The following is a 23754-nucleotide window of genomic DNA, read 5'->3' as shown; positions in this document are numbered from 1 at the left end:
TAAATTTTTTGCTTCTGAGTACTTGAGTTAAAATGCTCTTAAAATCATATGAATCTACCCAGAATGTAGATGTTAAAATGTAATTAGAAATGGAAATATAGGTAAAGGAAACTTTAAAGCTTTAAATTTTTATTATTTAGTGTCTCGGAAAGATACATTAAAAGTGGTTACCTTTTATATTTGGTAGGATGAAACCACTGATGTTTAATACCACAGTATATAGAAGCAGTTTTTCAATGAAATCACTAAATGTTTAGTAGCCATCATAATATGGCATCCAACTCATTTTTTTTCTTCCAGCCATTATTAAAATAATTTATGTACATAATGACTCTGACTCCAGTCATTAGTGAAAATAACTTTTAGCAATTTACTTCCTGCTAGCTAATAATTCCTTTGTTTTTTTTTTAAGAAAACTACCACATTTGATTTCTCGATGTCCCTGTTTATTTTCAGTATAAACAGCAACCAGTGTAGTGCAGAAGCTCATAATCAAGTGTGATGTATCTATAAAAATAAAGGGAGTTTTGCACGTAAATAGACTCCTAGCGTCAATGAGCAGACATGGGAATGGTTTGTGATGTTAAGTTGGTAACATTCTAGGAATATATTTGGCATACAATTTGAGTTGACAAACATATCCATAAAATTGTTTACATATGGCAGTATCAAAGTATATAAAACATTTTCTATGTATGTTAAGTTGCATCTTCATACTAATGAACAAACAAGTAGCAATAAATGCAATTCCTTTTTGGATGGCAGTGCATATTGTCAAGAATCATGTAATTATAATAAATATATACCTACTCCTTGAACCATGAGTTTTGCAGACCTGAGGTTTAATTTTCACATACTCCACTGATTTGATGATAGTCAGTGGACAAGTTGTCATGTTCATTTACAAAAATTTGCTTGGCAGTGAGGGTTTTTAACTGAGTACATTGGCAAATTTTTCAAACCTGCAGATACTATTGATTATGAAAACTGAAATAGTAGTTTGCCAATGTCGAAAGGGTTCTAGAGAAAAACCCAGGAATAAATGAATTTGAAGACTTAAGAAATTCTCCATAAGGAAATTCTCCTTGACTCAGATCGTGATAACAGCTCCTGTCTTTGAGAATTGCTGTTCCTGATGAAAATGTGTCAAATAACTTAGCATGTTAGGATAAGAAAATCATTGAGGTCCCATGGTCCAGATTTAAGCATTTAGTGCTTTATGAAAATGTGAAGGATATGGATCTTCAATCCAGAAAAATGTTTATACCCCATAAGCTTTAAAGTTTACAATGAAATACAAATAAATACTTCTAAAGTCTTAAAGGCCAAACATTTGGCAGTTTGTTTCTATTCAGCTGTTTCTGAGTTTGGGAAAACTGGAGAGGATTCTGCTTTAAAAAAAAAAAAAAATACAAAAAAATTGTCCCTAGTGATTAAAGAGGAAAGAGATGATAAGTTTCCAGAGGTAATGTAGGAATGTCTGTTGATAGTACCTCCCAATACTTTATCCACAAAATTTCCCCCTTTTTAAAGGTAAAATTAAAAAAATGTTCAAGATAGTTTACACAGCCTGCAAATGCCAGAAGACAATATAATGCCAATTGTGTCCAGCAGTGTTGCCTCGTTTATCCACAATTATTTTGGCCTCCTATTTAACCTCACACTGATGATAAAGCAGTATGAACCTGAAAAGATTTGTGTATTGGTTTAAGAGATAGCAAGGATCAGGTTAAATTGAAAGGAAATAACTGGGCAAGAATCTGTAATAAAGAAAACCCTGTTAAAGGCAGAAGAGCAAAGAAAAAATTCACACAAAATAATAGAAATTCAGATTATCAGTAATAATAAGTACCATAAACTTGTCAGTTTAAAGATTATACGTGGTTTACAAAGAGACTTCTTAAATGTAAAGGTTAAAAATAAATTGATGGGAAAGGATATATAGTAAGAAAATGCCTATCAAAAGAGAAGTGTGAACCTGTTGATCGGATAAAATTGATTTGTAAGGTAAATAATAAAGGGAGTATTGGGATAAAGAGTAAGCTTTGATAATAATAAATGGAGCAGTTCACCAGGAATATAACAACCCTGAAACAACAGCCTCAAAATAAAGCAATTGGCAGTGAGAAGTTGAGACCAACAAAAATAGTGATAATTGCTAGTAGGCAATAAGTATGTAAAAGAATGGGGCAAAATTTCAAAAGTTGAATCTAATGGGCTTACATAAACTGTCACTGAACTATTTAGGTAAAACTTTTTAAGTTCACATGGAATATTTACAAAACTTGATTTAGCAGACCAAAGCAAATCTCAAATATCAAAGACCATCATATAGATTTTCAAAAATAGTACAATAAAATTAGAAATCACCTATGAAATAGTGTAGGGTGGGCAGGGCACAGTGGCTCGCACCTGTAATCCTAGCACTCTTGGGAGGCCAAGGTGGGACGATTGCTTGAACTCAGAAATTTGAGACCAGCCTGAGCAAGAGTGAGACCTCGTTTCTACTAAAAATAGAAAAATTAGCCATGCATCATGGCATGTGCCTGTAGTCCCAGCTACTCTGGAGGCTGAGGGAGGAGGATCACTTGAGCCCAAAAGTCTGATGTTGCTGTGAGCTATGCTGATGACACTGTACGCTACCCAGGGTGACACAGTGACACTCTGTCTCAAAAAAAAAACAAAAAAAGAGTAGAGTGATTATAGTTAATGTATTATATATTTCAAAAAAGCTAGAAGAAAGTACTTGAAATGTCCCTAACACATAAATATGATAAATACTCAAGATGATGGATACTGTAAATACCCTGACTGGATCATCACACATTCTATGCACGTAACAAAATATTACATGTACCCTATAAATATCCACAAATATGTATCAAATTAAAATTTTTTATAAAATCACCTATGAAGATAGTCCAAGACATTCCATATGTGCATATGTTTGAACTGAAGTAATTATAGAAATTTCAAATCATGTTGAAAATTAGAAAATACTTTTAGACAAATGACAATGAGTATAAACTTTAAATTGCATCTGTACCCCTTAAATCACAATCCCTTTTGGATCTTCCCTGTTCTTGCCATTGCATTGTCTCCGTATGTGTTAAGGAGGGTGTATATATGTATGTGTGTATATGTGTGTATGTATGTATATATAAGTGTTTCTTACGGCTCCGTAAGGGCAGGGATTTTTATCTTTCCACAGCAACTACAAGGATGCCTGACACATAAGAGATGAACAGTTTTTAAATGAATGGAAGCTTCATGTAAGAGTTGGTAGGATGTATATACTTAAAATGAAGATTGAAGATTTAATGACATAATCATCCAAGTAAAGAGGTAGAAAACAGCAAAATAAACCTAAAGAAATGGAAAGGAAATAATACTAGGAAGTAATAGATAAAGGAATAAAGGTTCAACAGAATCAAAACCTCTATGTGAAATTTCTTTTAAGACAAAACACAGGCTGGGCATGGTGGCTCACGCCTGTAATCCTAGCACTCTGGGAGGCCGAGGCGGGTGGATCACTCGAGGTCAGGAGTTCGAGACCAGCCTGAGCAAGGGCGAGACCCCGTCTCTACTAAAAATAGAAAGAAATTAGCTGGCCAACTAAAAATGTATATATAGAAAAAATTAGCCGGGTATGGTGGTGCAGGCCTGTAGTCCCAGCTACTCGGGAGGCTGAGGCAGAAGGATCACTTAAGCCCAGGAGTTTGAGGTTGCTGTGAGCTAGGCTGACGCCACGGCACTCACTCTAGCCTGGGCAACAGAGCGAGACTCTGTCTCAAAAAAAAAAAAAAAAGCCTCTAGCAAAATTGATAAAAGAAAACACATAAGCATGAAAGAAATTGATTTTGAGTTAAAAATATACCAACTCTTGTGTGAATTGGACTCTAGGAAAAAAAGTGCCATGCCCAGATAGTTTTACAAATATTCTAGGAATAAGTCTGTTTTAACTTAAGTATTTTAGAAATTAGGAAAAGAATACTTCCCAACTCCTCATATAAAACCAGTTTCATTGTATATCCATGATACTAAACCGAAAAAGATTGATGAGGAACAAAAGTACTTTTCTAAACTCACTCATGAACATGTATGCAATAGATTATAAATCTAAATACTATCAAAGTGAATTCATAAATATATAAGAAGTACATTATCAAATTAGTGTAAGCCAAGAATGCAAGGGTGGGTTAATATTAGAAAATCTACATCTTTCCCCATATTAACAAATTAAGGAAAAAATATGATTAATTTGCTGAAAAACTGATTACTCATTTATGGTTTTAATACTACTCCTTAGTTTAAGCCACCATCTCTCACCTACGTTGTTGCAATGGTGTACTACTGGCCCTCATGACATCTATCCCAACATGGAATTCAAATTTGATCCTTTCAAAACTTGCATCAGATCATATTTTACTCTTCTGGTTAGAACACTCCATGACTTTCCATAGCGCTCAAAAGTAAAATCCAAAGTCTACCATGGCTTGCCAAGATCCTATAGGATCTTAATTCTTTTACCTCACCTTTTACTACTTTCCTCCTTGATAACAAAGCTCCAGTACAATGGCTATCTTCTAAAAGTATTATAAAACTGCTGAAAACGAGAAAGACTCTTACTCCTCTACAGAGCGAAAGACTGAAGGCTGACATTTCAATAGAAATGATGGAATCCAAGAGGCAAAGGAATGAAATCGCCATTACTTGTAGTAGTGAAGGAAAACAAAATCTGCCAACCTAGAATTCTATACCTAGAGAAAATATCCTTCAAAAGTGAAAACATTCCATGGAAGAGATGGAGAGTAAGAGTAAAAGGAAAAAAAAAGTGAAGACAGGCCAGGTGCAGGGGCTCACCCCTATAATCCCAGCACTTTGGGAAGCTGAGGCAGGAGGATTGCTTGAGGCCAGGAGTTCAAGACCAGCCTAGGAAATATACCAAGACCCTGTATCTACAAAAAAAATTTTTTTAAGTTAGCTGAATGTTGTGGCACACACCTGTACTCTCAGCTACTCTGGAGGCTGAGGCAGGAGCACCACTTGAGCCCAGGAGTTTGAGGTTGCTATGAGCTAGGCTGACGCCATGGCAGTCTAGCCCTGGTAACAGAGTGAGAGAGACTGTCTCAAAAAAAAAAAAAAAAAAGAGCATAGTGTATGCAACCTATTCTTGAATGATTCATAAAACATATAGGCTTATAATATTTATATATTACTACATAATGTATACGTGTATATTATATACAGAAAATACTAAACTGTGGTAAAATGTTAAGAATTGGTGAATCTGTTCAATGGCACATTAGAAAAGACAAAAAAAAAAAAAGAATTGGTGAATCTGAGTAAAGGACAATTCAGGAGTTCTCTATTATTCTCATAACTATTCTGTAAGTTTGAAATTATTTCAAAACAACACATTTAAAAAAGATGATGAATTATAAGAACTTCTGAAAAGCCAATAGCAAAACCAAGTCTAATTGGAAGAGTGGAATCTGGGATCTAAATGAGAGCTGCTCAAACGTTATAACATAACCTTTAAGGAAGGATTTCCAGAAATGAAAAAAGTTGACTTTTCTCTGAACAGAGATATTTTTACAGCTTCTATATAGACAAACTTAAGTAAACTCGATAACATCCAATAACGTAGAAGAAAGAGCTTTTGAATTAGAAACAGAGGATCGAAGTTTGTGCACTAGTTCTGTTTGTTACACCTCCTTCCTGAGCATCACAATTTTCTCATGTGAAAAACACAGACCATTCCAACCTTACAGAGGTCTCTCTTTTGATCCTCTCTTAATGGTAAGTTACTATAAAAATGACATAATAATTAATAGTTTACCAATATAAATAATGGAGTTTGTTTTCTTAAAGCACCATAAACATTAATTACAGCTATGAAAACCTATGGAATAAGCCGTAGGGGTGTAAATGGTGTTCGTTTAAGCAAGGAAATTTTTTTTTCCTGTGCTTTCCTGTCAAGTCTAAACACTTGAAAATTTAAAACAGTTTTAAACTCTTTGCGGAATGAATTGGAAGGAGTTTTTCAGACCGTGAAGTAAGTAACCGAACGGCGATAAACGTTTTTCATCGGTCAAGCGACGAGTCTTCCGACTGGCTGCCCGCGCGCGTCCCTCGCCGCTAAGCCTGAGGCCGCCCGAGCGCTTCCGGACGGCGGCCCGGGGCCCGGAGCCCTGGGCGGGCCGCAAAGAAGAGCCCACTGCGCATGCGCGCCTCGTTACGACACGGCCGGCCTAGCCAGGACGGCAACCGGCGGGAGTTTTTCAAAATGGGAGTACAGAGGCACCGCCCAGGCCTCCGATGGTGTCAGGGAGAACTTTCGGTGGCTTTACCGTCGTCGCCGGGAGCGGCGGCCTAGAGAGCCAAGCCTGATGGGCGCCAAGACCGGCTGGCTGCTTGGAGCGCTGCCTCGAAGGGACTGCGTGAAGGGAGCTAATCGGGGGAACACAGGCCGCGGCCTGGAAATATGGCGACCTCCATCGGGGAGAAGATCGAGGTCGGTAGTCTGCGACGGGGTGGGAGGAAATCGAGTGTCTGGACTCGAGACCTCTGTGGGAAGCCGGGCGAGCGAAGCTAACGGCTGCGGGGCGGGCGGCTAGGTGCTTTGGGAGGCTCCCAACCCCCCGGGCCTCGGCTATTTGGGGGCGGAGTGGCCCGCCCCCCAGAGCCTGTAGCAGGGGCGGGGGCGGCAGGACAGGTGAGTGACTGGCATCCCGGCCCTTGTCCCTAGGCTCTGAGGCTCCCCGTAAGCGATCCCGCCCAAGCTGCCGCGCTAGAGTAGGGCAAGGCTACCTCCCCCTCCTCCAAGGGGATGGCGGTTACCTCCGGCGGGAGCTGCGGCGGGCTTCTGACCAGGCCGGGAGGAAGGAGCTGAGGCTGCACAGAAGTTGAGAAACCAGATTATTAGGGTACTCTATCACGAACCCAGCCTGGAAGTTCAGGGAGCCCCGCAAGGCGTCAACATGCCTTCCACCTTAGACACCTGCTGTATCGAGGTGTAATACCTACATGAATTTTGTCAAATTCCCCTCTCAATGCATTTTATCTTCTTATTCCAGCCCCTTTCCATCTTCCTTTCTGCTCCTGTGAGTCATCGCACATAATCTTTAACTTTAATTTTTAAGGATTTTAAAGTTGGAAGTCTGCTCGGTAAAGGATCATTTGCTGGTGTCTACAGAGCTGAGTCCATCCACACTGGTTTGGAAGTTGCAATCAAAATGGTAAGAATATATTAAATCATCTTCTCTTCTGTACTGTGCAAGTACAGGATGTCAGAAACTCCTTACCTATCAGCCTTTTCTTTGATTATGGTGTAAAGAACACATTGTATAGGCAGAATACAGTAATATCTTAAGAACATTTTAGGAAAACCTTGACCTAGCTTAAGTGTTTTATCTTCATTAACGTTCAGTAGCCCTGGTGTATGTTGTAATTTTGCATACTTGGAAAAGTGGGTAGAAATCAAATAACAAGTAATTTGTTAATAACGATAAGAATACACTGTGTATAATTTTATATTACACTGTAACAGAATCCAAAATACTATTCTTGTTAGAAATCAGTCTAACAAGAGTAACATAAAACATGAGCAAATTAGGAATCATTTATGTAAACCAGTTAGAAAAGGGAAGGGAAATTTTGTTTTAAACCTTGGCTAAATTAGGATTTTTTTTTTTTTTTTTTTTTTAGGTAGGATAGTTGTGCCATTAAATTTTTTAAATTGAGAGAGGGTGTTAGAATGCATTGGGTAAACTTTTACTGAGCATCAACTCTGCCAGGCACTCCTACATGCATGGGGAAAAATAGAATAAGTTGACCTCAAAGATGTAGATAAAAGGACTTAAGACTATTTTAGAGTATACTTTCTTTTCAAAGTCGACTTTTAACCGCTTCACGTTTGAAAGTTTATTAACATTTAAACCTCTTCTCTGTTATTTTTAGATAGATAAGAAAGCCATGTACAAAGCAGGAATGGTACAGAGAGTCCAAAATGAGGTGAAAATACATTGCCAATTGAAACATCCTTCCATCTTGGAGGTAAGATACAAATTTTATAGAGGTGGCAAGGAGACTGAATTTTTGTATACTATAATTTCTTATGCCCTTTCGTGTTTCAGCTGTATAACTATTTTGAAGATAACAATTATGTGTATCTGGTATTAGAAATGTGCCATAATGGAGAAATGAACAGGTATCTGAAGAACAGGATGAAACCTTTCTCAGAAAATGAAGGTAGGCTTCTTTGGGGTGAGGGTGGAGAGATATTTGCATTGTAAAATGTAGTTTTGAAGTATGTGCTATTTTGTAATATTTGGTAAAACTGTTTCAGTTATTACTTTAGGTTCTCCCTTGCAAAAGCTGTTAATTAAAACAATTAAAGCATTACAGAGGTAAGAAATTGGTTATCCTTCTTCTATCCCCCAAATCACATTTTAAATTAAATCATTGTTAGCAATTTAGTGTGTATCCTTTCAGGTCTAGAAAGCTTTTTGAATGCCGTTGATGACTATAAAGCAGTTATATATCAAGCATGAATAACCACTGACACCATTTATATAGAAAATATGAAACATTTTATAACGAACCCCCTTGAACTTAACACTCAACTTCCAAAACTGTTGACTTATGGTCAGATTATTTCATCAGTACCCTTTTTACTCACCTGATTTGCCAGAGAATTTAGAAGCAAATTATAGACATCATTTTAACTGTAAATTTTCTAGAACATAACATTACAAGATAGTTTTTAAAAAACATAACCACAGTCATTATCACACCTAATAATCCCTTACTATGAAATACATAGTTTCAAACTTGACCAATTTCTCATAAATAATTTTTTACAGTTCAAACCAGAATCAAATAAGGTCCGTGCATTGTCACAGAAATGATTGTTTTCAGGTTATCTTGCCCTTTTAACTGAGATTGCAGCTTACATAGGAAAGGTAGTTGCTGATAGGCTTTTTGTACACTTGAATCTATAACCCATTTGGAAAACAGTTTGGGTCATATATATTAAGAGTTATGGAAATGTTCATGTCCTTTGACTCAGATTCTATCGTTGGAAGCTTATTTTGAAGAAATAACATGAGTTGAAAAACAATCCATATTCATATTAATGACTACTGCATTGTTCATAACATTGTTATCATAAAAAAGACTTTATTAAATAAGACAATCTGCAAAAACTATAGGACAAGAATTATCAGTTGGAATTAAAATTAAAAACTTTACATGACAAAAGACACTTTCAACAAAGTTAAAAGACAAAGATAGGAAGAAAATATTTGCAAGATATATGGCTGAAAAATTAACACTGTATTAAAAGAGGACATGCCTGAAAAAAAAAGATAATTGAATAGAAAATTGGACAGGGGATATAAACACACTTTTCACAGAAGAGAAAATACAAATGGCCAGTAAACATGAAAAGATGCTCAAGCCCAATAGTAACATGAGAATGTTAACCAAAATCATAACGAGGTACCATTTTTTTACTTACTGAATTGAGACTGCCTAATGTTAACGAGGATGTGCATGAAAATACAGCCTTTTTGAGTGTAATTTGGCAAGATATGAAATACTAAATTTTCTCATCTTCATCCCGGTGATTCTACATCTTGAATCTGCCATAGAGAAACACCCCATGCATATATACAAGAAAACAATCATGTATGAGAATGTTACTGTATTTTTTTGTAATCTTGAAATTTTAAAAATGACCCAAATGTTCATCAGCAGCAATTAAATAAAATAAAGGTCTGTGGTACTGACATAGAAATATCTCTAAGAAATATTGTGAAGTGGGAAAAAAAGTAATGAAACCATATATTTTTATACCATTTTTATATCTAAAAAGCATTTATGACAGGTATCTCCGTAGATTTAAATGTATGTAAGCAAGCAGAAGAATGTATAAAAGAATACATACAAACTGTTGACAGTGATTACATCTTGGGCGAGTTTGTGAGGCATCAAAGAAATTTTAGCTTTTCTTTTTTACAATTAGAATATATTTGTGAATTGCTTGTATAATTAATAAATAATTACTTAATTGCTATGGACTTAGGGTTACTTTAGTTACCCTAATAACTCCCAACTGCTAAAGACGTTAATCTTTTCTTATGTGGGAAGCTCATTGGTTGGAAAGAATTAAAGATCATAAAAGGAGTGCCTAATTCTTTTAAAGGGAATTAGACAATATTATGATATCATCAGAGTGGCATTTTGTTTAGTAAATCTAAGCTGCGAGCCAGTGTTCTGATGTAATACTCAAGCATATGTATGTGGGTTCATAATGTATTTTAAATACTGAACTTCCAGATTTTCTAAATTGTTAAGTTCTCTTTTTTGCATCCAACAGCTCGACACTTCATGCACCAGATCATCACAGGAATGTTGTATCTTCATTCTCATGGTATATTACACCGGGACCTCACACTTTCTAACCTCTTACTTACTCGTAATATGAACATCAAAATTGCTGATTTTGGGCTGGCAACTCAATTGAAAATGCCACATGAAAAGCACTATACATTATGTGGAACTCCTAATTATATTTCACCAGAAATTGCAACTCGAAGTGCACATGGACTTGAATCTGATGTTTGGTCCTTGGGCTGTATGTTTTATACATTACTTATCGGGAGACCACCTTTTGACACTGACACAGTCAAGAAGACTTTAAATAAAGTAGTTTTGGCAGATTATGAAATGCCAACTTTTTTGTCAAGAGAAGCCAAGGACCTTATTCACCAGTTACTTCGTAGAAATCCAGCAGATCGTTTAAGTCTGTCTTCAGTATTAGACCATCCTTTTATGTCCCGAAATTCTTCAACAAAAAGTAAAGATTTAGGAACTGTAGAAGACTCAATTGATAGTGGGCATGCCACAATTTCTACTGCAATGACAGCTTCTTCCAGTACCAGTATAAGTGGTAGTTTATTTGACAGAAGACGACTTTTGCTTGGTCAGCCACTCCCAAATAAAATAACTGTATTTCCAAAGAATACAAATTCAAGTGATTTTTCTTCTTCAGGCGATGGAAGCAGTTTTTATAATCAGTGGGGAAATCAAGAACAAGAAACCAGTAATAGTGGAAGGGGCAGAGTAATCCAAGATGCAGAAGAAAGGCCACATTCTCGATACCTTCGTAGAGCCCATTCCTCTGATAGGTCTAGGACTCCTAATAGTCAAGCTCGAGCAAAAACCTATACAATGGAACGATGTCACTCAGCAGAAGTGCTTTCAAAGTCCAAAAGATTGGGAGTAGATGAAAATGAAGAGAGATGCTCATCCACAAACAGCAATGTCAATGTTTTTCACTTCTTTAAAGAAAAGACATCTAACAGTTCTGGATCTTTTGAAAGACCTGGTAACAATCAAGCACTGTAAGAATAATTCTATCAAAAGCATTTCATTTTTCAGTAAACACTGTACTAGCACATATATGAAGCTGCGTCTAAGGGGAGGTTACCAGGGCAATGAATGTCTTTTTTTAAACATGGTCAGACGCTCCTGAGGCACTTCTTAATTATGTTTTCCATTTCTTATTAGGAAGACAGAATAATGATTTTGAATGTGGTTAAGAATTTTTTTAAATGAGCATATGTGTTCATGAATGTGTTTATAGCATGTGTTTAATACTTGGGAATTTTTAGTTTCATTTTTTATATATGGAGCAATTCTTCAGTGTAAAGTAACATATTAGACATGTCTGACCTCTAAAATACTCTAATACTAACTATATACATAGAGAAATAGAAAAACTGAGCCTGAGTGATAATAATATTGACTGCTTCTAACATGAAAACTAATTTCTTAGTTACTATAGTATTTATTGTTTTTCTTTTTCTGATCTTTTTATGATTTTTATGTTTAGATTATAAGAAGGCAGTAGCAATGTAGAAACATTGTCACAGTGTCATGAGTATTTTAGCATGGGGTTTTAACTTTTTAGAGACAATTTAGTTATGCAGATATTATTTTCTACAGTTATTCTAAAATTTTCAGGTATTCAAATCAGAAGAAATCTTCCTTTTCTGATATTTTTATGTTAAAAAGTTACCTGATGATTTTTTATTAGTTTGTGTGATTTGGGTTTTCTTGTTTGTTTGTTCAGCTCCAATCATCTTTGTCCAGGAAAAACTCCTTTTCCATTTTCAGACCAGACACCTCAAACTGAAATGGTCCAACAGTGGTTTGGGAATCTACAAATAAATGGTGAGTTTTTAATGGAGTATTTAACCAAAAATTAATTTCACTGGATAGGATGAGGAAAAAAAATTAATTACTTGGACACTTCTTAAGCATTGCAGCTTTCTGTTTCATTTTTCTTAAGAAAATAAAACATTTCTGATAAATTTTAATAAAGCTGTATTACAACAATAGTAACAATATAATAACATTTTGAATATTCACTATAAGTCAGCCACTGTCCTTGATTTTTAACATATATACTAACTTATTAAAGTCTCACAAAACAAGGTATAAAGAAGACACTCTTACTATACCTGTCTTACAGATGAGGAAGTTATAGTACACAGAGCTTAATTTGCCCAAGCTACATGACCGTTAAGTAGAAGAACCACGATTCCAACCCAAGCAGTCTGGCTCAGAGGCTTTGCTCTTAACCCCTGTGCTCTTGCAGCCTCTCTATAATAAGCATCTACTATCAGTGCCTATAAAACAATCAAAAGTTGTTTGACCATATTTTTAAGTAGAAGCTGATATGGACATTGTAGTCTCTCAATGCAGCCTCACACTGAAATACACATATTAAAACCTAAACATTTTTAAATAATCATCCAAGTCGTTATTTTATTTATAGATACAGAGTTTGACAGTTAAACCTTCCTAATTAATGAACATGATAGATTCACAGAAGGTGCGCTGGAAAATAATGATGGAAAAAAGAGAATAAAAAAGAAACATATGGAGAGGAGGTTTACTAAGTATTGTGTTACCTCACAGACAATGAGTACATAGTATAGCTATAATTTAAGCAGAGAGTGTATGTCATCTCAAGAGTCTATTCTGTTGTTCTTTTCTTTCTTTGTTTAAAACATATTTTCAGAAGCCCAAAAGGGATTTAATCTTTTCATTTGTATATATTGGAGATGATAATTCAAGTTTGTTTTTTAAACTATAAAACTGCCATGTACTTAAGAGCACATCTGTTGCATTTACAGATACTTTTATTTTGTAATATGAACTTGTCTGAGATGAAGCAATAACTTTGTTTATAATAATCTAGTAGCGCTGCTGCACTTTTAAAGTATATTATTTGATAGAAAATATTTCTAATATTTCATAATGTGAGTTGGGGAGGGAAATTACTTTTTCTGAAAAGTCACTTAAGACAAAAATTATAATGCAAATTTTTAGAGTTCAGCATGAAGGATGGGGAACTTGCAGCCTAAGGCCACATGTGGCCTTCTAGGTCCTTAAGTGTGACCTGTTGACTGAATCCAAATTTTACAGAACAAATCATTTTATTGAAAGGGGTGCAGCAGAGAAAGATGAAGCTTTTCTTGCCTCCTTTGGTGCTTAAAAAAGAACAATCTTGAAATCAGAAGGCTGCAGGTTTAAAAATATGGGTGCAAATAAACGTGTAATATTAATAATATTAAGACTATTCATATAATGTTTTTGCTTTTTGTTGCATATTTCTTAAGTAAAGATGAGACAGACAATCCTTAGCTGGGAGAGAGTAAGTTTACATATTTTTTTCATGCGGAAAGACTACCTAGGAACTCAAATCTGCTTTTGTTGGAGCATTGGTAGTTGCTTGCTTTAGAATTAGTGGGTGACTCTCTGAAAACTAGTTTTTGCCCTGATTGAAAAATTAAATTTCCTATTAATATCTTGTCTTAGTTTTAGCAATGCTAAAGGTATTCCTTTAAGATCTGGCTTAAAATGTCCTTTTAAACTAACTATCTTATTATGTCCTATCTTAAACTGCTTATTTGTTAGAAAAATTACGAGCTCTTATTTTTTTCTTTTACTAGATTTCTTTTGTTAAAAAAAGATGCTGTTATAACCAGCATGACATTGTTTTCTATAGACTTGGTTTTTTGGTTATTTACTAAATTGCTTTATTCTATGTGTATTATAGCTCATTTAAGAGAAATTACTGAATGCAACAGCATTAGCTCAAACCGAGATTTCCAAGGCCGTCCAGATTTGCAGGACACATCAAGAAATGCCTGGACTGATATAAAAGCCAAAAAGAACTCTAATGCTTCTGATAATGCACATTCTGCAAAACAGCCGAATACCATGAAATATATGACTACACTTCATAGTAAACCTGAGATAATTCAAGAATCTGTTTTTGGCTTAGATCCTCTTTCTGAGCAAAGGAAGACTATGGGTGTGGAACCATCTTTGGGTTATCAGAAACGTACATTACGAAGCATTACATCTCCTTTGATTGCTCACAGGTTAAAACCAATCAGACAGAAAACCAAAAAGGCTGTGGTATGTCTATTATTTTCCTAAGTTCCTATATGATATTTTTCTTGAGAATACAATTCTTGAGGACATGATATTTTTTAGTCCCCTGTAATGTCCCTGTACTTTGAGGTATGTATATGATAAACTTATTTAAAGAGAAAGACTGGGTGTTTATGGAAAAATAACTCTTGTTTCCCCTCTAAATTCTTAAGAATTGTGAATTGCTACTGGTGAGTTTTGAATTTTAAATTATAAATTTAAATAAAATAGATCTGAATGGAAAACATGTAAAAATAATACTATATGCTGTGTTCTATATTTTATTCACAATTCGAATCAGTGAGTTAATATTTAATATTATCCGTTTGCTTTATTTTTATTGTTTCTATATATAATCCAGTCTTAAATCAAAAGTTAATCTAGAAAATATGACTTTTTTTTAATATTTGAAACTAAAGAAAAGGAATATGCATATGGAAGTTTAGAGTTTAAAAACTGTCATATGTGATTTGGGAATGATTTGGTCTTTTTTTGTCCTATCTTCATCCTGTTCCTTGTTTTCCATTTCACTTCCCATTTCATTCTTGCCTTTGTTTGGCTTGCTATTGTCTTTTCAAAGTCCTTATTCTCCACCCTACCTTCTGCTTCTTTCTGCTCACTAGTTATCATTTCACACTTCATTATACATTCTTACCTTGCACCTTATGTTCACCATTGTGGTCAAGTATAACTCTGGATCTGTACTGTTGCAGTGAAGCAGCTATTTGATTTTGACTTTAGTATTTGTTTCTACAATGGTTAAGTACTTTTTAGTATTATGTATGTCAGCTGTTTTAGTAAACAAGAGAATTGTTATTTATTTTTGTGGATTTTCTTTTAGGTGAGCATACTTGATTCGGAGGAGGTATGTGTGGAGCTTCTGAAGGAGTATACATCTCAAGAATATGTGAAAGAAGTTCTTCAGATATCTAGTGATGGAAATATGGTAATGTGGAGTTACTTTATTATCTTGCAACTTCAAATCATCCCTTAAGCATTTAACATTGTAATTCATTCAATGCTATCTTTAAGGTTTTTTTATATGATAGTGTCTCTGGAATTCAAAAACCGAAAGAGCATACTAAATATATTTAAATAAATTAGTGGTTTTAAAAATAATTATAATTATTAACAAAATCTAAACTTTTGTCTTAAGTTATAAAGCAAAATAATTACTTTTACAGCATATTTAACATTTTCCTATAAAATAATACTTAGTGTTGCATTTGAGCTCTTTTTATACTTTTTAGTAACAAAACATATTTCTCTAACTTAATAGCAAATAATTAGAATTATTAAAATATTTTTTGGCAGATCACTATTTATTATCCAAATGATGGAAGAGGTTTTCCTCTTGCTGATAGACCACCCTCACCTACTGACAACATCAGTAGGTACAGTTTTGACAATTTACCAGGTATGTAAGTTTACCAAGGCATAAATTTAGATAGTAGGTTTATATATATATATATAAAAACTCTATATATAGATATGATATTAACTATCCTGGTTTTTCTCAGACAGCAGGTCATTCGGTGAGATTTGGTGTACCTTTTTAATCCAGTGTTTATTCATATTGTGTATTATGATGGTACTTTATTCTACTTATTTAAGTAAAAACTAACTCTGGAATATTAGTCATATATCACAAATATAATTCGTGCAGTTTGTTTAGAATTTGACTAGAGTCATGTTAAAAAAATTGGCATATCTAGTTTTTGACCTTTGAAATTATTGGTGTGCTACATAAATGATCATTTATAATTATGGTTAACCAAATTTGACTCCCAGTTCAGCTGCTGGATATTATGGATTGGGGAAACAGGTACTGAATAGTAAGATTTCATTGAGGTGACTTTTAGAAATGAACAAGAAAACCTATCTGATCTATCCCTGTCAGAAATCAAAACAGATAAAACTATATATCAGGTCAATAGTTTTCTTCCCTCGTGTTAAGTAATTTTTTTCTTTTTTCCCCTTAGAAAAGTACTGGCGAAAATATCAATATGCTTCCAGATTTGTACAGCTTGTAAGATCTAAGTCTCCCAAAATCACTTATTTTACAAGATATGCTAAATGTGTTTTGATGGAGAATTCTCCTAATGCTGATTTCGAGGTTTGGTTTTATGATGGTAAGTACTATTTAGAAATGATAAAGAAGATGATAAGTTTAAAAAAAATACCAAAATAGAAATGGTAATTTTTTTTTAGTCTGTAATTTAGTAGTGTATGTGTGTTTTTTTATTTAACACAGCAAATTTTAAAGATATGTACAACTGTATATATAAATTACACAGTGCTGTATACTACCTGTCAAATCATGTTAAACAATATTTATTTATATATACCTTCCTGTAAACAGTTTATCTATAATATGTATATTAGTCCTCTTTTTCTACTTAGCTCCAGTGTTTGTTTTTTTTTTTTTCTCAAAATCAGTTAGAGCTAATTAAGACCTTCACGTTCAGACAGTATAAGCTCAATTTAACTACATCCAGATTGATGGTATAAAAATCACATGAGATTAACAGCATCCTATTTCTTATTGGAAACTCAAATGGACATATACCAAATTATGAGATAAATGTGGCAAAAAGGATAAGGTTAAATCAGTCTGATTTTCTAAATTTATTCTATAAAGATGATTTCTTTTTAATCTATAAGGTTTCCTCCATAAGGGACATACAGCACACATATCACACAGTACACATACAATTATAGCTATCCTTCAATTATGGTTTTCTGTGAGAGCAGTGGTTTTTTATTATAAAATATAAAAGTACCAGATTTAGACCAGGTCTATGTTGAAAAAAAATGAATGACCTATATTTATTGAATACTTTGAGAATCCCATTTCATAAATGGTCAATGAATGAATACAAATGATACCTTGATCTAGGAGCCATTATATACTGGTATAATAATATAAGTCTGGGAATATTTAAAGAAATGATAAAAGAATAGTTTTCTGCTTATGTTTTAGGAGCAAAAATACACAAAACAGAAGATTTAATTCAGGTAATTGAAAAGACTGGGAAATCTTATACTTTAAAAGGTGAAAGTGAAGTTAACAGCTTGAAAGAGGACATAAAAATGTATATGGACCATGCTAATGAGGTACATACCTACTTAAAGGTTTTTCATACCAATTAATAATGATAACAAATGACATAGGTGAAATGACAGAAAGCATTCTTCTTTTGAAATAGGGTCATCATGTTTGTTTAGCACTGGAATCCATAATTTCAGAAGAGGAAAGGAAAAGCAGGAGTGCTTCCTTTTTCCCAATAATTATAGGAAGGTAAATGTATGAAACTTTTAAACATGTGGCTAAAATACATAGGATATGTTAAGAAAACGGTGTTTACTATAAACATTCTTTAGTTTTCTGTAAATTCAAAGCTCTGAGGGAAAGATTTGGATGTTTCTCCTTCAGAAAACCTGGTTGTATTAGTTCACCTAAGGCCTTATCACCTCCTCCTCCTGTGGATCCAAACTACTCAATGAGAGATAGACCAGCTTTGAGTAGAATAGTCGTGAATAGTGCTGCCTCTACAACACAGGTACCAATACTTAATCCTTCTGTAAGTAAATATATGTCACTTCTGTACTTTAAACCTTTCAGTAACTTGCCTGATACCCTTCATATATTAAAATTAAAATGCCTTACTCTGGCCTTATCACCTGCCTGCTTTTCAAGCCTCATTCTGAGCTACTTTATATCCCGTATTATCTGTGCTTGAATGTCAAAGGACTTTTTCATATGCTGTTCACTTGGCCTAGAACTCTTTTTCCCCAACCCCTTAACTTCATATGACTAATTGTTTCTCATTTTTCAGGTGTCTGTTTAAATGTTACCTCAGTGAGGCCTAATCTGACCCCTCTGGGAGAAAGTTCAATGTATTAACATATACATATATGGTTGTTTTATTTTTACTAGTAAAATATCTTTAACTGCCTAAATACACGATAGACTCGTGGTTAAATAAATTTATTATATATTTACTTAATTATGCCAATGAAGAAAAATGCTATGCTAAAGACATGGGGTTGTGTGTGTGTGTGTGTGTGTGTGCACACACACACTGATTATAGCTATGAAAAAATATGCCTTGGGGAAAAAAGACAAAAAAAATCTACCAAAATGAAAACAGCAATTGTGATTTTTTTTTTGTTTTCTGCAGTTTTCTAACTTTCAATAATGTTATATTTTAATTTTGAAATTTTTGTTCTTAAAAATTTACTTTAAGCTAATGAAAATCCTGTAATTTTCTACTTTTGCTGAAGTTGGCTTATAAAAATGCTTAGGAATAATATCTTCCTGTCCTTTACTATTTGTAGATGGTTACAAATGAAAGACTTGGTCTTGCAACTGCAACTTCTGGAACAAACATCTCTCCTGGTAGTCTAAAAGATTGTCTTCCTAAATCAGCACAACTTTTAAAATCTGTTTTTGTGAAAAATGTTGGTTGGGCTACACAGGTGAGAAGTTTCTAGAAAAGTGTATTTTCTCAGTATGTATTTCTTTTGGTTTTTACACTGATTAGACAATTACCAATTACCTTCATATAAAATTACAATGTCTTATTGTGGCTTTATTATCACTTACCTACTTTTCCAGCCTTGCCCTAAGCCACTTTATCTCATACTATCTGTAGTAATTATTTAATTTTATTATTTTACAGAATTATTTTAATGACTTCTCTTTACAAGGAAGTTTTTACAAAAAAAAAAAAAAACCTTTTTTTTTTTACATTGGTTACATCATTAAAATTTTTAAATTTTTTTTTTTTGTTTGTATGCAGTTGGAAAACTCTAATATTGCTGATAACAGAATGCCTAGTAGGGCCTGGGTGACCTACTTTTTGCACTTTTTATTTATTTATTTGTTTGTTTGTTTGTTTGTTTATTTATTTATTTATTTATAAAAACAAAAATGTATTTACTTAATATACATTACAGGGGCTCAACCAGAGACTTAATTTAAAAAACAAACAAAACAAAAATAGCACCACAGCTCAGGATACAGAGTCCTATATAGAAATCAAGGAGGGGACAGACCATCTAAGGAAAAAATAAAAAGATTCAAGGAAAAGCAGGACAGCCTGGGTCAGGGCTTCTGGCTAAATACCTGCTTTGAGTAGGTTTCTTGCAGGTACTTCTTAAAAGCTGTGGAGTTTTTCAAGAGCTCGGCAGCATGTTTGTTCAAAGGGCTATTGATGTTGGGTTTTCCTAGCAGGCCCTGAATGGAAAGCAGCATGGTCCTGACATCACATAGGGCAGACCACTTGTCCTTCAGGATGTCCAGGCAGATGTTACCCTGGGTGTCCACACTGGGGTAGTAGTAGGGCATAAGGAGCTCCACCATGGGTGCATTGTAAGGATAGCCACTGGAGAACCCTAGGGAGAGCTTATACCTCAGGTCTTCATACACTGTGCCAGCTGCTCCATGGATTGTCCCTACCCATTTGAAAAGGTTGTCTGTTTTGGAAGGCAGAAATTCCTTTGTCATCAGATATCATGAGGGTCATCAGCTCCTGTTGCAGCCTTTTACCAACAGGGCCCCAGTTGCCGCCCCCCGCTGGGCTCAGCTCCTTTATTAGCTTTCAGGGTGGGTTGGAGTTTGGGGAGGCCATCCTGCCCTTTCTTTTTAAAGTAGAGGTTATGATAAGGACTAATTGTGAGGAGTTGAGAACAGTGGAACATTTTAAGTTTTAGAAATTATTTGTAATCTCTATTAGTAGAGTAACTAACATTTGGCAAATGAAGAAAAGGATTTTTGCATTTAAAAGTTAAGTGAAAGGTGCACACTTGTAGTCCCATATACTTGGGAGGCTGAGGCAGGAGGATCACTTGAGTCCAAGAGTTTGAGGCCAGCCTGGGCAGCATAGCGAGACTCTGTATCCTTAAAAAAAAAGTCAACATTGAGTTTCAAACTTAAACAGTTTTATGTAGCTGTGAACCTCTGTGTAGATTATCCAAAAGCTTGAAACTTGGAGACTTTTGAGCATGGCACATGTACTTATCATTGAGATAAAATGCAGCATAGGACTTCACGGGGGTAGGTAACATTTGTTGAGTACATGCTATGGGATACCATGTTTTTCACATACGTTGTCTAGTTTGTCCCTCAAAATAATCTAGTAAAGTTGATGTTATCTCCTTTGATAGATAGTAAAATTATGGTTCATGATGGTAGATAGACTTGCACAATCTTACACTATATTTATAAATTAGCAGAGTCTGGATGTAAACCTTGGTCTGTTTGATTCCAATGTCTATGTTTTTTTCTATGTACCATGTGCCTCCCTGTTTTGAGTGGATAAGTTTCAAAGGCTAAGATTTAACATTCTCAGGCAGGGAAAAAATTCTGTGGCCTAAGGACAAAGAAAGTGTCGCTTTGGTCATTTCTTAAGTCCCTTCTTGATAAGAAGTACTATGTAGAGAAAAAACATGCTCAGATACCCTAATGGAAATTATTGGGAAACAGGATTCATTTAGAATAATTTAAATATTATAATGTCCTAGCTATTAAAGGAATAATCTGAAAAAAACACATGAATTAATTCTCAGTGCTACTACTACCGCAGCCCCAAAATTTGCAGTCACCTGTGAGAGATGTTTTTTTTTTAACTGTGTAGAAAACTTATTAAATGAGTACTTTTTAAAAACTCCAAACCGTCTACTGTATAGTAATTGTGTATGCTTATTATTTTTCTAGTTAACTTGTGGAGCTGTGTGGGTTCAGTTTAATGATGGGTCACAGCTGGTTGTGCAGGCAGGAGTGTCTTCTATCAGTTATACATCACCAGATGGTCAAACAACCAGGTAAGTTCTTAAAATATTAATTTTAAGACTTAAGTTGAGATTCAGCCCTTTACTATAACTTTATCTTCTTTATATGTTGAAATAAATGATTTAATAAAGTTACTATTTTCAATTGGACAATGATCATATTATTCCTTAAACTGTTAATTGTTCTTTGCAGTTCATATAGTCTTTTATGCATATTTTATGATTATCTACCTACATTAATGCAGGGCAATTGGCATGAATAATCTACTCTAAGTGGTTGGATTCCCTGTAGCCTTATTCCATGGCCTAACTAGGTTGGCCCTTTCAGAAGTAATGGGACTACTAAGTTCAAAGTTCCTAAATACCTAAACAGTTTACTTAAAAGAACATAGAAACAAGAAATCTTTTTTTTTTTTTTTTAAGAGATAACCAATTATTTCTCCCAAATGAAAGGGTAAGTCCCATGATTTAGTGTGAAGTGATCAATGTTTGAAAGACTTTTGCATTATGTTTTATTCTGTATGAAAATGTGTGCCAGGCACCATGCTAACAATAAGGTATCTGGCATTAGGAAAAACAAACAGTAGTTGGGTTTCCACATTTAAACAATGACTTATTAAAAAGAAGTAGGCTATTGACAAAGCCAATGCAAACATGCGACTTTTTGAGAACTACTTATTAAAGTGGGAATATGTGGAACAAATATAATTTGTGGATATCTACCAATTGCATTTTTGTTAAATGTATATATATGTGGTACTGTCACTTAAAGAACTACTTAACATGAGAGTCTTTGTTGAAAGCTCTTTTAGATGTTCCAGAAAGGAGAAGGATGCAGATGCAAAGTAGGTAGAACCCATGTTCACAGGATAAATGTTGACATTTTATTTGGTATGGTCAGTGGAAATTCTTAACATTTAAATAGAAATGTGTTAATAATATGTTTACCTTAGTATTTTCTTTAGAATTGTGGCTTTCAATTTAATGAGGAATCCATGTTTTTGGCTTACTTTAGAAATTATAAAGCCAGTTTACAATTGTGATCTAATTTTTTTTATTATTTGAATATGTTTAGAAATTGGTCTGTGTTAAAAGGAAACAAACTGGGTATGCATCACTTGATTTAGGTATCTGATAATTTTGTATAATTTTTCTGAGGTGCTTCTTGTCATGGAATTACTAAAAAATACAATATGCTTTTTGGTACTATCATAAGAAGCAAGTAATTAAGTTATGTTTTGTCTTTTGCCTTTTGGTTCACTTAGGTACGGAGAAGATGAAAAATTACCAGAATACATCAAACAGAAATTACAGTGTCTTTCTTCCATCCTTTTGATGTTTTCTAATCCAACTCCTAGTTTTCAATGATTAAAACTCCTTTCAGATATATAAATTTAATAAATAACTTTTTTGTTGGCTTTCAAGTAAAGTGACTTTTTATTTAATATAACTTCTTCAGAAAGCCTTTCTATGAAAGAGAATTTTAATCCGTACCTTAAAGGATGTATTTTGAGAGAACAAAGCAGAATGAAACTTGAGTCACTTACCAAATATAGTGATCATGGAGGAAAATAGAACACTTAACTTTGCTCTTAGAACATATACCCCCAAACCTACTGTCTTCATATTATTTGTATTGAACAAGCTTTTAAAAGCAAAAATAGTGTGTGATATATTTGTGCTTTTATGGTATTCCCTACTTCTCAGACATCTTAAGAATCATGGACAAAACATGCTGGCATTTTGGAATTTTTGAACATGTAAATAATGTGTATTTATGTTCTAAGTAACATATGTAAACATGTATATTTGTTTTATATTTATTTTTGTAGCACCAGTGTCTGATGAAACATTTCTGCAAATGCATTTTATAAAAAATAATAAATACAGTGATAAGTTACTTTATCTTTTGATTTGTTTAATTATATACATATTTTAAAGTAAGTTACTAGGAAATGCACTTTTAAATTTTGTTGTCTGTTTAGGTGTCAATGTAATTTTAAAAACTAATTTTGTAAATGTTAAAACCATTATTTCTCTTACCTGAAAATATTTGTATATTTTAATAATAAACATTTTAATACTGAAGAACTTAATGATGCAATTAATTAACATGAAGAAAGAATATTTGATAGTGGAATAGCCCTTCCTAATGAAAAAATAGGAATATAATGAAACTACTTAAATATGATAAAGACGTTGGGCACAGTGTCTGAAGTCTGTTATCCCAGAACTTTGGGAGGCTGAGGCAGGAGGATTGCCTGAGGCCAGGAGTTTGAGACCAGCCTAGACAACATACCAAGACCACGTCTCCACAAAAAAATAAAATTAGCCAGACGTGATGGCATGCATCTGTAGTTCTAGCAACTTGGGAGGCTGAGGCAGGAGGATTGCTTGAGCCCAGGGCATCAAGGCTGCAGTGAGCTATGAGTGTACCATTGC

General features: G+C 34.2%; 1 protein-coding gene, 1 non-coding gene and 1 pseudogene across 4 annotated transcripts in view; 1 reads left to right on the top strand and 2 right to left on the bottom strand.

The window, feature by feature from the left end:
• The first annotated feature begins 6234 nt into the window (after positions 1–6234).
• PLK4 (polo like kinase 4) overlaps positions 6235–23754 on the top strand; it is a 30893-nt gene continuing 13373 nt past the window's right edge. The window contains exons 1-16 of one of the 3 annotated variants that reach the window (XM_045552297.1): positions 6235–6517; positions 7146–7241; positions 7963–8058; positions 8139–8253; positions 10385–11411; positions 12143–12243; positions 14138–14502; positions 15359–15463; positions 15832–15934; positions 16500–16649; positions 17501–17634; positions 17727–17818; positions 17954–18080; positions 18859–18999; positions 21239–21345; positions 22578–23339. In XM_045552297.1, coding sequence (XP_045408253.1) covers positions 6488–6517; positions 7146–7241; positions 7963–8058; positions 8139–8253; positions 10385–11411; positions 12143–12243; positions 14138–14502; positions 15359–15463; positions 15832–15934; positions 16500–16649; positions 17501–17634; positions 17727–17818; positions 17954–18080; positions 18859–18999; positions 21239–21345; positions 22578–22680 — 2892 coding nt within the window. In that variant the 5' untranslated portion in view covers positions 6235–6487 and the 3' untranslated portion in view covers positions 22681–23339. Of the gene's footprint in view, positions 6518–7145; positions 7242–7962; positions 8059–8138; positions 8254–10384; positions 11412–12142; positions 12244–14137; positions 14503–15358; positions 15464–15831; positions 15935–16499; positions 16650–17500; positions 17635–17726; positions 17819–17953; positions 18081–18858; positions 19000–21238; positions 21346–22577; positions 23340–23754 lie in introns of those variants that run through there. The other 2 variants (XM_045552298.1, XR_006735401.1) reach the window with 2 other exon arrangements.
• On the bottom strand, positions 16951–17016 carry LOC123639062. Its single transcript, XR_006735629.1, has one exon. It is a non-coding gene; the product is annotated as a small nucleolar RNA SNORD44 (small nucleolar RNA).
• LOC123638584 lies at positions 19628–20075 on the bottom strand (annotated as a pseudogene).

This window comes from Lemur catta, chromosome 5 (assembly GCF_020740605.2).
Source record: "Lemur catta isolate mLemCat1 chromosome 5, mLemCat1.pri, whole genome shotgun sequence".
Taxonomy (NCBI): Eukaryota; Metazoa; Chordata; class Mammalia; order Primates; family Lemuridae; genus Lemur; species Lemur catta.
The sequence above is the reverse complement of the archived record's forward strand: the minus strand, read 5'-3'. Positions and strand labels throughout refer to the sequence as shown.